Here is a 15,598-nt window from a genome sequence, read left to right as displayed (position 1 = left end):
GATGGCGGACAACTCGTGCGAAGGGACGACTCAGGCAGACCGGTCTCAACGAGCGCCTAGTACGGAATGCTTTCTGCCACTACAACCTGCCACGATTAGTCCAGTCATTCTTTCTCTATTCCATCTACGCGCGACGATTCTTCCTGTTCTCAGCCCACATGGTCCTCAGCATGGCGAGAAAGTGCTCTCTGACTCGAGGGAGAATTACTGGCTTGTCAGCAAGACCTATTGAAACTATATGACGACGTTGGGCTGCGAAATGATAAATCGAAAAGAACAGCACGAGCTCGAATCAGGTACATGAATTACATGACTGTTAACTGAACACTTTTACTCATACAGGGCTTACCAATAAAGCCTGGCCGACAGCAGTGAATGTTGACTTCGTGCAACTAGCCGTTCTCATTTACTGTTTTCATCTCACAACAGCTAGATGGCTTCGAGTGGTTTGTCGCTCATCTGCTACAACACGTAGCAGCAGAAAGTCCCCAACGCCTCTCCAGAACTCTGTATTGAAGTGTCAGTGATTGGCTTACACCAACGGTGTCGCAATCTCGCCTGCTGCCTGCGCTACATCTTCGAATCTGCTGAGGTGGACGCACACGTTCTTGATCTGTATACGAGAGTCAAGACGTTCGTCTCTGAACGCATGCTTCCAAGCGTCGATGGTTCTTTACGTCAAGGATATCCCAGCAGTTCCTCATCTTGAAAGGCGAGCTTTCGAATGTTCAGACAGCGAGGCGAATGCACGAAGCGATACGTTGAACCGTCTGCCCAGGTACGTGGCGTATCAATGGCCTTAATGCAATGAAATACTGAAGTGTGAGCGACACCCGCTCGCAGCAGCATAGTACACCCACGCGCGTAACGTCGACATGCCAATGGCACTGACGACTGGTTGGGGTTACCTTACAAAGAGTCAAGAATGCAACGAGCTTGCGTACAACGTCCTTGCTCGCGGTGGACGTGACACCGTTTCCGGAACCTCTCTGCCTTCACTATGGCTCCTGCAGTATCATAAGAACACCTTTGGCATGCTGGACTCTTGAACTATTGCCCGCGCTGGCAATAGCCTTCACTCCACCCTTCAATCGGCTCAACCAGACGTCAGTGCATCACAGCCAGGGGCGTTCAGTACACAGTCGATACAAGCACAGCAAGCCGCGCCGTCGGTCCTGAAGCTCGCTTTCACTTCGAGGGGATTTCTACTTGCACAAGGTCTCCGTCGTCCATCGTCCACAGTGGTCAATGATTCCATGATTGCCCCCATCGCCATAGGTGGTTGCGCGTGATCCGGATGCTTGTTTCGATAAATCTCACCTGGCATTCACTTGAAACTAGAGGGATCCATTCTCGAAGCACGGTCTTCGTTCTGCCAGCCCGGTGTTGAAGCGGCAGGCAATGCCAGGCCTAGAGATCTGCAAAACAAGTCGACAAATAGAATCGGTGTACCCAAGATTTGAGACAAGCTCTCACAGTCTGGTAATACTTTGCATGATGCAACGAGCTTGTTCGTGAGTTTTTTCCCGGAACGCTATCTGCAACCCTTCATACGTGGCAGACACACGTTCCTGTGTGGTGCCCCATTTCTAAAGTATGAAATTCACTTGAATTCATTCATGTCGGCAAACCTACGCCAACGTATGAGTCACAACAGGGCGTTGGATGCTTCGGTGTATTACAACAACAGGCAGGAATACAGTACGAATAGCGAAGATGGTTGGTGTACACGCGTCCATCGCGATCGAGTAGTGTAGTAGGAGACGTACAGAAGCCAAGTGCTGAATGGAAAGAACGGCGGTGGCAGGGAAATGTGTCGGGGGCGGAGGCTGAGGAAAGAGGAGAGGATATGAGCTCGGCAGTGAAGTCATGCCTCGTTCTCCATGACCTCTTTCTCGTACTTCTTCTTCATTACGCTCACTGGGTATGTGGTGAGCTGGAGAAATGGAGAGACATGAACATATGCACTTACCCTCACGAGAGATCTGGCCCGAGGATAACCAACCTTCAGGGAATGCATTGACAATCTGTGTTGAAAGTCAGCATAACGTTTCACCACAGACAATTCATATATCGCTTACCCTTTGGTACAGCGTCTTCCTTACACCCTGATCACTCACCACCTGATTTGAACCCTCCAGCGCACTACAAAACAAAAAAGGAACATCAGTCAATGCCCGTCCCGTCGCCGCACATGCTCATAACCCATCACACTCACTTCTTCTCATTCTCGATCCGACAGCACTCATTGCTCAAGCACACAAGCTGCCATATAATCGCCTTCATCGTGTCCGTGAGCCTGTACTTCTTCCCGGGGGCATGCGAGTCCTTCCCCCGGCCCCCCGGGCCATCCTCGTGCTCGAGCCCAGTCTCGTCTCCGGCCTCATCCACCGAGCCGCGCTGAGCCAGCGCGGACACGCTCATCCGCGGCGTCGGCTGCGAGTCGGACGCGACGGGTGTGCCCTCGACAGAGGGCGCAGCGCTGGGCGACCCCTCCGCGCCCCCTGTCTCGGTCTCTGCTGCTAACTTGGCGCGCTCCTGGCGTTTCTCTGTAGATTGGTGTGGTGAGAGACGCTGTAGAAGGTGGAATATAGAGACGTACCCCATTGTCGAACATTCTTCTCCCACTCTTCTTTCGCCTTGGGGAAGCCTTCGTCCGCGAGCACCTTGAGCTCCTTCAAGAGCGTGTTCTGTCGCTCCATGAGGAGATTTGTGTGCTCGCGCCATATTGTCCGTTTGATAAGTTTCTGCGCCCAGGGATGGCATCAGCATGAATTAACGTGTACAGAATGTAGGACACGGACCGTCATGGTGAACTTATTATATGGAAAGAGCCGAGGCATGATATTGAAGAAGTTATCGTCGTACTCGCCCAGGATGACCGCCTTCAGAGAGATTTGGGCGAGCATGGGTTTAAGTGATGGCGGGAATTTCCCCTTTACTTCCCAGTTCTCTGCAAAGAGGTATGAGCACGCTTGTTGGACGAGCGCGACCACACGGGAAACGCACCTTTGGCAATCGCCGCCTTCATCGCAACAAACATCTCCTCCAGCTCGGGGTGGAACGGTTGCTGTGGAAGATCATAGAGATCAGCGACATGAACGATGGAACAACATGCAGACGTACGATCTCGACGGTCTTCCGCCTCTTCTTCGAACTACCCTCTGACGGAGTGCTCAGCGTATTTGTGAACGAGCTGATCTCTGCGACCAGCTTACGCTTCGAGCCGGAGCGCTCCTCTTCCGTATCCGACAAGAGCGCTATAGGCTCCTCCCGTGTGCCGTGCTCCTTCTTCTTCGGTGAGGATACTTTGGAGGTGCTTGGCTGTGACGGGATCGACAGTGGGCCTGCAAGGGATGGAGGTAGAGGCCCGGAAGACAGTGCAGCAGTGACGGAGGCAGCAGGGGCGAGAATGTTCAACTTCTTGGACTTTGGCTTCTTAGTTGGCGTCCTGAAGACAGAGCATCAGTACGTGCGAGGAGTGCTGGCGGTGGTCTGTACGTACTTATTCAGCAGCGCAACTTGCCCGCTTGATACGTAGAAGCCCTTCTGTTTCGTCTGCGCAAAGAACTTGCGCTCATCTTGAGCCAGCTCAGAGTCATCGATGAAGGGGTCGGTGGTGTCGTAGTACTCAGATGAGAGGTTCTTCCTCTGCAGCAGAAAGTCAGCACATACTACGAGTGCTACGCTACGCAAAGACTTTCACCTTTCTCCGCTTCCTTTTCTCAGATTTGCCATCGCCCTCATCGTCGCCCTCGCTGTGGCTATCATCACTGATATCTCCCTTGAGAACAATTACAGGTGTCGGTGGGCGCTGGCCTGCGACATTAGAGAGCGAGGCAATGTCGACCTCATAATCTTCCGGACCACCAAGCGGTATATCTAAACGAATTGTTTGCAAGGGTGGGCGGATAGGGAGAGCAGGAGGAGCAGGCGAGGGAGAGCGAGGGAGAGTGGGCCTGGTGGACTTCGGTTTGGCGCCGGTCGTGGTAGACACGGGTTTGCCAGGTGCGGTGACGCTCGAGGGTGGTTTTGCCTTCGTCTCCTTCGCAACCACATTCTCCTCAACTTTGACGGCCGCTTCGATGCTCTGAGGAGTACGAGAGCCGCTAACGGTGGATTTGATGGGGACGAGGGAGTCGGGGGAGGACTCGACATCATCGATAGCGATGGGGCTCTGACGAGTCGACGATGACGACCGCGATGACGCCGACGGCGGGTACACCATATTCAAAGCCTGTATTTCCTCGCCCTCACTGGCCATGATGTGCAGTATGGAACGAAGAGAAGGGTTTTAAAAGGAGCAATTAGAGAGGGAAAAATGGAGGAAGTTGCCTAATAAGGCAGATATCTGAGGGAGGAGGAGGCGGAAGAGAGGAGGCGGGGGCGGTGGGGACGGGGGCCATATATTCTTGTTTCGGTTCGCCGGTTTACGATTTGCCATTTGACCTAATGCGAGTCTTTCGGCGCGGCCTTTGCTCGCTCCCCGCGTCGTGATTGGTCCGGCGTTTTCCATCTACGACGCCTCCGCATCTTCCTCCTCTCTTTCCTCCTTACTCTCGTCCGCTCTTCCGTCCATCATTTTGAGTCGAAAAATTCTTTCCTTTGTCGCTGACGCTGAAATGGTGACTGCGGTGGAACATGTCACGGAAATAAGAATCGGAACGCTGCAGAATGCCGTAATCTCCGACTCGGACGTCGATCGCTCTGTGCTCTCACGTTTATACTCTGCATTCTATTCGGACTGTGCTGCTCAATGTGCCGTCGCTGGCCACTGTATTTTGTAACACCTGCTCGAGCATTCCTCTCTGAGCATGACATGGATTGTGAAGAGTACAGCACGCAGGCGGATATCACACCCGGCGCATGCATCAAATTCCTGATACATCAGCCAGAGCTTCTGCGCTTCTGCCGCTCGTCCTTAGGGATCACCGGTGAGCTACATGCTCGCTCAGCTTATCTTTGATCTGCAACAGGCTCCATGACGTTGAGACTTCCAATCTTCAACCGTAAGCTCCATTCTGAAACTCCTGCATCATGGTCTGAGAATTTGGATCCTTTTCGCCAGTACCAGCCCCATCTCACTTGCGAACGTGATCTTCCCTGGATCCCTCCGGTCATTGATAAGATACCTACGTGGACACAATTATTACAAAAGCCTTCCTGCCAGCCATTACGTCTTGTCATCCTTATTTCTTCCTGCATTATCTGGCGGTCACCGATCTAGACTTTCACCGAATGTACTGTCTTAATTCGATTGAGAACGTAATTCTTCTTCTCAATCGTAAATTGCAGTGGGCCTATGTTCCCACCCCGGTCCAAACCGCTCGGACCCGAACTGGAAGACGTTGTGGCCTCGATCACGTGATCAACGCATCCTTGTGACAGGATCACGAACCGTGGTGTGGCCACGTGTATGGACGATCGCTTAGGCGACGAGAGAAACGGACTATCCTGCGGTTCTTGGATGTACCACAATTGCGGATGGATGTCTTCGAGAAGTCTTGTCGAATGCACAATCTGTGCAGACTCGTGACAACTCAATGAGTCAAGTCACTCAGTTGTTGTATGTTCTCGGACGTTCCGGTTACATTTTACTAAAAAAAAATGATGGCTGCAGATTGTACTGGGACGTTACGGTTTGATGACCTACGACGAGATTGTGAACATGAAGGCATAATTACAGATCTCTTTATGCATACAGCGACCGCTGCCTTCAAGCCCTGACAAGTAACTGAGATCAATATATCAAAACAAATGTCCTAGGAATGGGAAAACAGCAATCGCAGCCGGCAATCGGTCCGCTACAGCGCTGCCAGTGACTCATCGAACACATGCAATAGTGCGTCCTCCGAGTTATCCCTTTATCACTGGACCAGTTATAATCGCACCGCCACGGCGTTTTAACAGAGGTCGCATGTCTCGGATGCAGCACCAACACGCCTAGGCACGCCGTCTAATCCTTTTGGTACGTGCTCCTCAACATATCGTACCGCGTACCTGACTTATTGACACCCTGGCCCATCGAAACGAAACCGCTCGGAAGGAGTTCGAGTACGGCGCGGCCGTGCTCGTCATCGTTGACGTGCTGCAGTATCTCCGCGAGGGTGCCACAGAATGTGCTCGTAGGATCTGTTCGGCGGCATCACGCGCTTTGTGTCGTGCCGTGTCGAGTCATTATCAGACTGCATGGCTTGCGGGGACCCACAGCCGCTCATTTTATACGGATGCATCTCACCTACTGAAATGGTCTGACTCATGTTTGAACTGGTGGAGGCTCTGCGAAGGCCAGCTGAAAGGTGACATTTTTGATGTCATGCAACACTCTAAAAATGAGCCAGGGTGTGCCTCCATCTGATTAAACCTTGACCCGCTAGATAACTTTGTTTTCATGTTTTGTCGCTTGGGATAGCAGAAGGTAATGTTCAATTGAGTGCCTTTTGAAATCGCATGTGCAAAGACCTTAACTCGCGTTCAAATCACTCCTCACTTTGCATCTTGCTCCTGACCTCGAAAGCGGCGACATGACGTGCATTCGATCTTAGCCAGTATCTTCCTCTGCAAACTTAAGCGGTATGTGCATCGGAGACCCACAGACTGGACCGTTCTGATACGCTGAAAATTTCTATCAGTGGCGGACCTCGAGGTAAAGTCAGAGCGGTAAGCTAATAATGTTTTCTTATAAGTTATTAACCGACACTGTTCTCCATCACGCCTTTGGAGCTTTCTCGGAGCCATGCGCGTATCTTGTTATGCGCATGAAGTTGCAGGGGGTTTATTTACGTTGTCAAATGGTTTTATGAAGTCCTCAAACACAATGCAGTTTGGATTTATAAGATAACGGGTGCGTTTCATTAGATGTCCAAGAGAGCAATGGTATGTACATTCTTGCCGCGCTGCAGCACTAATTATTTGGATATAGAATGTTCCGTCAAGCATTACATAGATGCATACATTAACAATTGGCATGATTCGATAGAGGGGAGCTCAAACACGGCACACCGGTGTGTCTTCTCCAAGGCGGCCTACAAGTTCTCAGTCACTGAGCTCGGTGCGCTCATTCAATCGGAATTTTGACTACCCATCACGATGTCTTCAGGTGATCCGCCTCCGTCTATGAGCATTGGGACTGCATCCTGCGAGTCATTTGACTTCATTCGTCTGCGTCCGGGCGTTTCCCCGCATAGGAACTTGTTACCGGTCCAGTCGTAGTAGTCATCTCCAACGCTCCATCCCGGTTTCAAGTTGCGCAGAGCCGCGAGATTTTCTTCCTCCTGTCTCGGATGCTCGTCGTAGACACCTGTGCCACCCAACAAGTACGCATAAATGCTCGTCGCTTCCTGCACATTGCTCCTATGGTCGAGCATAGCTGCAAATGTTTTGGGGTAGCATTTCTTGGCCACAATCTCGTATCGCGGATGGGGGATATCTTTTTTCTTTTCTTGCGGTCCTTCGGGGGGGACCAAGTCATCGTCGGGATCATACAGAGTTTCCATTCGCTCCTCCGTCGTCGAGCGAGTACTGACATGGGATGTCGGCGCCACACATTGAAAAGAGGCCTCCAATTCATGGAGCTTTCCTTTAGGCAGTGACGTCTTGTATGCGGCATCCTGGATGCCGAGGTGCATCGCAATCGTGATGTAAGGGCGATTGTCTGGCAATGTCCTCCCTTTATCTTTCCGAAAGAAGTCATTTACACCATCTAGCTTCTTTTCGTCTATCGCCAGCACCTCAAACTCTTCTTTGTTCTTGACCTGGATGAGGATTGCGCTCATTCTATCTGGCGTGATCTTCTTTTTGAGGTCGAAAACTATTGGTATGATGCAATCGATGTTCCTCTGATTTGTGGAGCACTGCATAGCCATTCCACGCATGATGGCCGCCCAGGCGCCAAATTGGTTGGAGACGGACTCGTTTTCCGACTTTCCGAAATGCGTGAAGTGAACATACGCTTTCCCAAACGCCTTTCTGAACGTTCTCCAGTTCGCACAGTTGTGTGGGTCCTTGTCCAAGACTGTTTCCATGTTGTCCTCACCGAAGAGCGCTTGTAGGAAGTCGATGACTGGGATGGGATGGTCGAACGTTATGCGCTTCGGGTCCTCGGGGTTTCCACACTGCTTCCTTGTTGCCTTGTCGAAAGCTTCGAGCAGCAGCAAGCGCATAACAAGCTCGCCTCTCTCGCCTTTGTTGATCAATCCGCTCTCGATGAAATATGCCAGGTTAGCGGGAACCGAAGATCTGCTCCGAATCAAGAAGCGCGCAGCAGCCTCGGCGAGGATCGGCTCTGACGGGTAGCCCGATCGGAGATATTCACGATGCTTCGGAACGCTATAGGCAATCCGAAGGTTGCTTTCGACTAATTCGACCTCCGCTTTACGGGCCAGCTCGCGAATAGGCTCGAACTCCAGAAGCAATCGAGTGCTCAAAGCTGCAAGATGAGCGCGACTGCGGTGGACAGTAGTCTCATCGAGCGCCTGATTAAGTTGGAATCCGGTGAGTTTCGAGTACGCTGTGTCCACCAGCATACGTTGGACATCAGGATCTTCAGACATGAAGAATGCTCTCCAGCTGATTAAGCAAACCTCTTAGCTATCGTCACATCATGATGAAAGCCAAAAAAAGCACATACAGTGGTCGACCGAACCGACAGATAAATCCCAACGAGCATGCATCCGTCAGCGTTACTCCTCCCGGAGGAACCAAAGTCTGGTTGTCACAGAGGAGATCAAAGGGCATTTCAGTGATCGGTGCTTGGAGATCATCCTGCTTTCCACCCTGCACTCGCATTGAGGGATGGAATATCTTTGCAGGAGATAACTTGTGAAGCTGCGAAGTTGTTGACAACATCACAACGAAAAGAGGAAGGGCTGCTAGCTGGTGAATAGCCTTGCATAGAGCATGATAGCGAGTGCGACCAGTGTCTATTCCTTTAGTGCTGTGCTGCATCAGTGAGTGGGCCTCGTCGAAGTACATGACCAGACGTAGAGAGTTGGCAGGCTCGGCAGACTCATCATGCACAAGGGATTTGATTAGATTTTCGCCTGCCTCGACCGCACGCTGAGCGTATGAATTGAGCTTGATGCTACCTTCGTTCTGTTTCAATTCGATCACTTCTGGCAACCGTCTGACATACTGAAGATGGATGTCGTGAACGAAGAACCGAAATGTCCGGAGAGGTCACTTACTTTTACCGTTTTCTCATAGAATTGCTTTCTCGTATCACCCTCTGCAAGATGCGCTCTCCATTCTTCGGCTAGTGGTGCGTTACTTCGAATTCCCGCCGTCTGGTCTTCAATAGAGCTCCCAACAGTAGATAGCGTTTGTGTAGTCGCTTCGAATAGATGCTTGAAAAAGATTAGATAAGCAGCTACTATAGAATCAAAGTTCTCCTTGGAACCCTCTTCAAGCAGAAAATCACGGATTTTGGAATCTGCGACAGGATATGCATAGCCTGTTTCGAACGGAACACGGTGAACGTTAAACTTCAAACTATTGAGATTGACGGCGCACCTGAGTCGCCTTCCGCACGGAGATTGAAGGGAAATGTGAACACCAAGCGAGCCATTTCGTCGACCGTGCGTGATTTTCCGGTACCAGAGCTTTGGACAATAGAAACATAGTTGGAGTACAATTGCTCCGGGACGCGAGAAGAGTTCATCCTCTCGATGCTGTTGTACAGTGTTTGATGAGCGGTGCCATAGAATGTTCTTGACCATGCCGATACCGTTGCTGTACATATCGCGTGAATGAGTGAACCACCGTCTCATTCTAATTCCGACTATACTCACCTTGCTCTGTAAATTATGCGCTGCCAGTCACATCGGGAGCATTGTGTATAATTCAATTGACTCACTTTGAGCTGCATCAAAGTTGGTTTCCTCAGTAGCAATGGGTATTCTGAATAGACCTGTGGAGTATAAGCCCCATATAACTTGACACGTGCATGCTGAATGACTGGACGTACTGAGGTTACGGATGGCTGCAAAACTGCCGTTCTCAGCGCAGGTTTTCATCATCTGCAAGATTTCCTCGGCATGAGGTCCTGAGAATACATCCTGACAGGTCAATGCATCCGAATATTCTTTCCGAATCTGACTTTCGCGGTCGCTCTGCGCCCGGAGAGCATGAAACAGGACAACGCCAAGAGTACCCTCGTGCTCCTGCAGATCGTCGGGATTCATCTTTAATAGCATTGCAGCCACACCAGCATTATCTCCGATTTTACGCCATCTTTTGACGTACTCCCAGAGTCGCTGATCGATCTTGTCATGAGCCGCTGGGCCCAGGACATCAGGCAAGACTTGCAACGCTTCTGTTTGTGACATATTTTGGTCGTTCAACCGGATGTAAATCGGATGACCTTCTGCGTATGCTTGTCAGAACCGAAAGGTGGGGCAGGAGATGGCTCGTTTCGTTTGGCTGCCGCGGCGGTTTACAGCGGGTAGGGGACACGAAGGACTGTGGGGGATTAGACGTACTGAGATGTCCACAATGATGGCACAGCAGGGTCTTATATATCTGCAGGGGCACTAGTCGTGGCGCAGGATGGAGTCAGACTTGCACTTGCCACGGCTCAAGTGGGAATGTGTTGTATAGTCTGTTGTACCGCTTAGTTTGTGGATGAGTTGCCGACCTCATCAAGATCAACTTGATAGGGACCTCGGGAGTCGGCTGAGTGTTCCCGAGGAAGGTACCAGTCAGGCGCCCTTGATAGTAATCATCATCTGGCGGCAAGATGCATAATGTGAACTTAACTGGACCGCTCGCTTCTCACACACGATATTGCTAGTAACTATTGCATAGCTACGATGATGTTACGATCATCTTGTCGTTATTTGCGATCATACAAGGCTCATCGAACAACATGATCTGTAAATAGTCATGCCAGGTACTGCACAGATGACACCAGTCCGTGAGACCATCATGATGAACAATCAAACTATTCCTGTTACATCAATGCTCGAGAGAGCAGGTGCGATCAAGGCCTCGTTCTCGTATCGAGCATGAAACGGCGATACGGTTCTTGTATCCACCGCAAACGTGAACAAATGGTTGCCTGGTGGTTGGCTCCGGCTGACACCGTCATGCCATTTATAATTCTAGTGAGAGACAAGGCCATTATCATTACCTCGAGACTGTTCTGTTCGGTGGAGCTTGATCTGGCAGGAGATGAACACGATATGATGACGTCCGTGATGACACAGGAAACGTGTAGGCCCAGTGGCGTTGGCGATCTTTCAACATGCTGACTCAGAAATCATGCAGACTCACTGGATATTCGTCCACGATGACAGAAAATTTGAGACGGAGATCGCACGAGACCAAGCAAGTCGTGTTTCAACTGGCGAAGGCTTCCATGTGGCACAAAAACGCCACAACAACTATCTGATCGTTCTTGCTCACATTTCATAGAAATGATCAACTGGCCTACTGTTACAGCTCCAGCTACATTGTGGCATTCTGACTATGCGATTCTGCATTCGGGTGGTGAGTGGATGCTTGCAAGTTGATCCTTGGAAGTTGAGCCTGCCAGCCTACCCGCAATTTGCCCTCGTTCGCAATAGCAGAAGGTAGCTTCCATGAGTGCCAAATGCCGCCGAGTCCGAGACAAATGAATGCTAAGAACTGGCAAAAAGTAAACGAGATGTAGGTGAGATAGTCGCCCAGCCAGATATCATAGCAAGAGTCGCACTGATCTGTAAGAGTATTCCAGTGATATTTCCGGGCTGCTGATGAAGCGAGAAACTTATAGCGGCATGCTGTGGAAGCCACATCATGCCAGTGAGACAGGAATCATCATGACAGTCATAAACGCGTGACCATTTGAAATATAACATGACTCGCAAACAGCTGCTACACACCTCTGATAGTAGGAAATATGTCTCGTGCTACTGAATGCTACGGTAGCTCATGAGCACTTTCGCATCATTGCAAGCGGTCTGTATCCATTGTCTGCGCTGACGCCACTGCTTGTCGGATGGTACAGTCTTCAATCGGTCCTTTATACGCTCAAATTGTTTGAGCTTCCTGTACAAGCATTTCTCACTTTCACCTCAAAAAAAGTATCTACACTTATTAAGGAAATCTAAAAGCATATTGTCATAAAGTTTCAGAGCAAGCTAATGAGAGCTGTGATGTACAAAAATAAAAGAAGCCGAGAGGGCCAAAATGCGCGTCTCCCACTCCTCTATACACTGTCACGCATAGTCACGCTCTCGCCACAACTCAGCTCAGAAAAACGTGAGGTCACATGTGATCTTATGTGACAGAATGTGACATGACCCCCCTCTCCGGGAATAGATCACCTACTGTGGTCGATGCACCCATGCTGTCAGCTCAAATAAATGCATACAACATGCCTCTTGACTATATAGATGTAGTTGGCATGATGACATTTCAGAATTTCTCCCTCTACATGCTATGAGAGCCAAAATAATATTTCGCTAAAAAGCTCTGAACAGCAAAAATGCCATATTGCAAAAGAACAGGCAAACCACCTGCATATTTTTCTATGGGCCATGAACCATGTAGCCAGTAGCTATATAATGCATTTTTTACTGAGCAATTTGACTCAGAAATCACTGAGAAAAATGCTGCTGTATAAAGGACTAGTGGTGTATAAAGCACCGGTTGAAGACTGTAGGGGCCGATATTCGGCCCTGAACAAATCTGTCAACCTAGGGTGTCAGATGTCAAACACAGACTGCAGGGGCTACTGACAGTTCTCTCAGCAGCACGAACCTGCATCAATCAGAGTACTTGGCACTCTCATGGTCGAGCAGTGCCTTTGCTGCCTGCATCAGGTTCAATATTATCGTAGACGATCCAAAGAGTTGAGCATAGATGACATCTCCTAGGCACAATGGATCAGCATCAACAGTTGGTGCTTGGTGCATGCTATCGTTGCCTATCGTAGAATCTCGACCAAGCATCTACCATTTGCACGACGAAGGGAATAAGGCATCACCCAGGAGGTAGATGGAGCCCATACCATTGCGCATTCCTGGGCAGCAAGAGCAGCAGAATGATATAAAAAAACCAGGAAGCTTGCAACCAAGAGCTTAATAGAGATCCATTGTAACCACAACATGACTGAGATGAGAATGCTGCAGAGAAATAACGATTGAACCACCGCTGCATTAATTAGCAATCAACGCATTGTTTTCTTCACAATCAGCACTCGATTCTAGCAGCAGCACCTAGATGCTCCACTTGAAAAGAACCAGAGCGCATTCAACAAGAAGCGTGGAATAGCGGCATGTTGACCTGTCACTTTGGCTGCATACGTGCTAGCATTTTTGTAATCTAGCCTGTAGGGCCTGAGTCAGTGAGAGCGGTGGAACACTAAGAGCTATGCCGAGACATACCACAAGGGCTTCTCAGAAATGAGAATATCCAATGTGGAACAATTGATTTTTCTCCCCTGCTGTACATGGAAGATCAGATGCATATATTGCCACTGGGTGATGGTGTGTCAGACATGAAATCATCAATGGTGAACATCGCACCATGATCTGGCATTGCTGTGAAGGTGAGGTTCCACAGGGCAAGACCTTCTATCCCATGTTGACCTGATTAAGGTCACCTCAAAGGCCTCAATGACATCGATATGACTTACTGCAGACTGACTTGAAATTCTCATCATGAGATAGCACTGCTAGTGTCATGATAGCTCATGTCAAAATAAAGCACAGTGAGCTCGTCAGTTCAAATTGTTGAGACACTTAGGTTACACACGATAAATGGTAACTGATCAGATCGTGCGACCTCATTCTAGAGTCTTTCTTCCTGCCAACAGGAGGGATGGCGTTCTGCATAAACAGCGTTGTGGCGAGAGCTTCCACTGCAGTGAAGTTCTCCTACCTTCACATTTTTGGCTGTCTGCATTGGCCCATGCATGAGCATCTGCACGTAAAATAAACCATGGATGAACTCATGGCGTGGTAAGTTGCTTAGGCCTCCCAGACAAGAAAGAAGACAATGAGAGCACCAAATATAATGATGGACACAATGGGCCTCGCATGTCGCCAACCATCGACTGACCCCTGACTTGACTGCAAACATCAACAGGATCAGCGCAACTGTGACAATATGACTTCAGCTCGAATGTGCTGCGCAGGGAGACATACGACTCACTCGTCAGCGAGAACGCTCCGTTCGGGTCCATTGTGTTGATCCTCTTCAAACATGCTGCCTTACTGTCATGTGCGATTGTTGCGACTGAAGCCAGATGAGTACAAGGGAGCCTACGACAAAGCAAATGATGGTGATAAAGTAAAGACCCAGGGTCATGATGCATACATCATAAGGGCAGCACTTATGATCATCCCAATGACTTGTACAGGGTGAAGTTCAGCATCGATGCATATAATGCACATGACAGGATACTCACCGTTCCCAAGTGCAGCTGCATCAATGAATGCAGCCTGCACCTCAGACTGGATGCTGGGTTCTGGAACATGTGCACGATGGTGTGGACGGTATGTTCAGACTGCATCTTCAATGGTGGATGAAGCGCTGTAAACACGAAACAGATTCATGCATAACAGACTTAGACACGCCCATGAATGCTCATAGCATGATGAGGTCTGTCGCTCCATGAGGAGATTTGTGTGCTCACGCCATATTGTCTGTTTGATAAGTTTCTGCGCCCAGGGATGGCATCAGCATGAATTAACGTGTACAGAATGTAGGACACGGACCGTTATGGTGAACTTATTATATGGAAAGAGCTGAGGCATGATATTGAAGAAGTTATCGTCGTACTCGCCCAGGATGACCACCTTCAGAGAGATTTGGGCGAGCATGGGTTTAAGTGATGGCGGGAATTTCCCCTTTACTTCCCAGTTCTCTGCAAAGGGGTATGAGCATGCTTGTTGGATGAGCGCGACCACACAGGAAACGCACCTTTGGCAATCGCTGCCTTCATTGCAACAAACATCTCCTCTAGCTCGGGGTGGAACGGTTGCTGTGGAGGATCATAGAGATCAGCGACATGAACGATGAAACAGCATGCAGATGTACGATCTCGACGGTCTTCCACCTCTTCTTCGAACTACCCTCTGATGGAGTGCTCAGCGTATTTGTGAACGAGCTGATCTCTGTGACCAGCTTACGCTTCGAGCCGGAGCGCTCCTCTTCCGTATCCGACAAGAGCGCTATAGGCTCCTCCCATGTGTTGTGCTCCTTCTTCTTCGGTGAGGATACTTTGGAGGTGCTTGGCTGTGACGGGATCAACAGTGGGCCTGCAAGGGATGGAGGTAGAGGCCCAGAAGACAGTGCAGCAGTGACGGAGGCAGCAGGGGCGAGAATGTTCAACTTCTTGGACTTTGGCTTCTTGGTTGGCGTCCTGAAGACAGGGCATCAGTATGCGTGAGAAGTGCTGGCGGTAGGTCTGTATGCACTTATTCAGCAGCACAACTTGCCCGCTTGATACGTAGAAGCCCTTCTGTTTCATCTGCACAAAGAACTTGTGCTCATCTTGAGCCAGCTCGGAGTCATCAATGAAGGGGTCGGTGGTGTCGTAGTACTCAGATGAGAGGTTCTTCCTCTGCAGCAGAAAGTCAGCACATACTACGAGTGCTACGCTACGCAAAGA

The 15,598-nt window shown here is 49.8% G+C and overlaps 4 protein-coding genes across 4 annotated transcripts; 1 reads left to right on the top strand and 3 right to left on the bottom strand.

Moving 5' to 3' along the window:
• Positions 1-1,582: 1,582 nt before the first annotated feature.
• On the bottom strand, positions 1,583-4,562 carry LAESUDRAFT_732100 (uncharacterized protein). The gene is made up of 10 exons (XM_040910171.1): positions 3,707-4,562; positions 3,506-3,651; positions 3,127-3,451; positions 3,010-3,070; positions 2,805-2,953; positions 2,603-2,747; positions 2,219-2,549; positions 2,082-2,145; positions 1,973-2,027; positions 1,583-1,920 (listed from the first exon to the last, which is right to left on the bottom strand). Exons 1-10 carry the CDS (start codon positions 4,262-4,264, stop codon positions 1,868-1,870), a joined length of 1,887 nt encoding a protein of 628 aa, XP_040758346.1. The 5' UTR covers positions 4,265-4,562; the 3' UTR covers positions 1,583-1,867.
• A 2,282-nt stretch (positions 4,563-6,844) lies between these two features.
• LAESUDRAFT_816421 (uncharacterized protein) lies at positions 6,845-10,586 on the bottom strand. Its single transcript, XM_040914772.1, has 6 exons — positions 9,965-10,586; positions 9,850-9,907; positions 9,511-9,731; positions 9,186-9,451; positions 8,630-9,132; positions 6,845-8,568 (listed from the first exon to the last, which is right to left on the bottom strand). The coding sequence occupies exons 1-6, from the start codon at positions 10,323-10,325 to the stop codon at positions 7,062-7,064; spliced, it is 2,916 nt and encodes a 971-aa protein (XP_040758345.1). The 5' UTR covers positions 10,326-10,586; the 3' UTR covers positions 6,845-7,061.
• A 465-nt stretch (positions 10,587-11,051) lies between these two features.
• On the top strand, positions 11,052-11,346 carry LAESUDRAFT_533092 (uncharacterized protein). Its single transcript, XM_040902844.1, has 2 exons — positions 11,052-11,211; positions 11,266-11,346. The coding sequence occupies exons 1-2, from the start codon at positions 11,085-11,087 to the stop codon at positions 11,289-11,291; spliced, it is 153 nt and encodes a 50-aa protein (XP_040758344.1). The 5' UTR covers positions 11,052-11,084; the 3' UTR covers positions 11,292-11,346.
• A 2,942-nt stretch (positions 11,347-14,288) lies between these two features.
• LAESUDRAFT_764440 (uncharacterized protein) lies at positions 14,289-15,550 on the bottom strand (the record flags this gene model as incomplete). Its single annotated transcript, XM_040913436.1, has 7 exons — positions 14,289-14,335; positions 14,393-14,452; positions 14,621-14,645; positions 14,703-14,851; positions 14,908-14,968; positions 15,025-15,349; positions 15,405-15,550. Coding segments are annotated over 7 exons (813 nt in total), but the record flags the coding sequence as incomplete, so codon positions are not given.
• Positions 15,551-15,598: the final 48 nt, after the last annotated feature.

The sequence above is a fragment of the Laetiporus sulphureus genome, assembly GCF_001632365.1.
Source record: "Laetiporus sulphureus 93-53 unplaced genomic scaffold LAESUscaffold_77, whole genome shotgun sequence".
NCBI classification, from domain to species: Eukaryota; Fungi; Basidiomycota; class Agaricomycetes; order Polyporales; family Laetiporaceae; genus Laetiporus; species Laetiporus sulphureus.
Note: the sequence above shows the minus strand (reverse complement) of the source record. Positions and strands in the feature narration are given on the sequence as shown.

Excerpts from the sequence above, each read along its gene's own strand:
- LAESUDRAFT_533092 (XM_040902844.1), top strand. The coding sequence starts at position 11,085 with ATGCCATTTATAATTCTAGTGAGAGACAAGGCCATTATCATTACCTCG. Across the intron at positions 11,212-11,265 it reads CGTGATGACACAGGAAACGT|ACTCACTGGATATTCGTCCA; the intron begins GTAGGCCCAGTG and ends GAAATCATGCAG.
- LAESUDRAFT_816421 (XM_040914772.1), bottom strand. The coding sequence starts at position 10,325 with ATGTCACAAACAGAAGCGTTGCAAGTCTTGCCTGATGTCCTGGGCCCA. Across the intron at positions 9,908-9,964 it reads TGCAGCCATCCGTAACCTCA|GTCTATTCAGAATACCCATT; the intron begins GTACGTCCAGTC and ends TATACTCCACAG. Across the intron at positions 8,569-8,629 it reads TGTCGGTTCGGTCGACCACT|CTGGAGAGCATTCTTCATGT; the intron begins GTATGTGCTTTT and ends TTGCTTAATCAG.
- LAESUDRAFT_732100 (XM_040910171.1), bottom strand. The coding sequence starts at position 4,264 with ATGGCCAGTGAGGGCGAGGAAATACAGGCTTTGAATATGGTGTACCCG. Across the intron at positions 3,652-3,706 it reads AGAAAAGGAAGCGGAGAAAG|AGGAAGAACCTCTCATCTGA; the intron begins GTGAAAGTCTTT and ends TTTCTGCTGCAG. Across the intron at positions 2,954-3,009 it reads GAAGGCGGCGATTGCCAAAG|AGAACTGGGAAGTAAAGGGG; the intron begins GTGCGTTTCCCG and ends ACCTCTTTGCAG.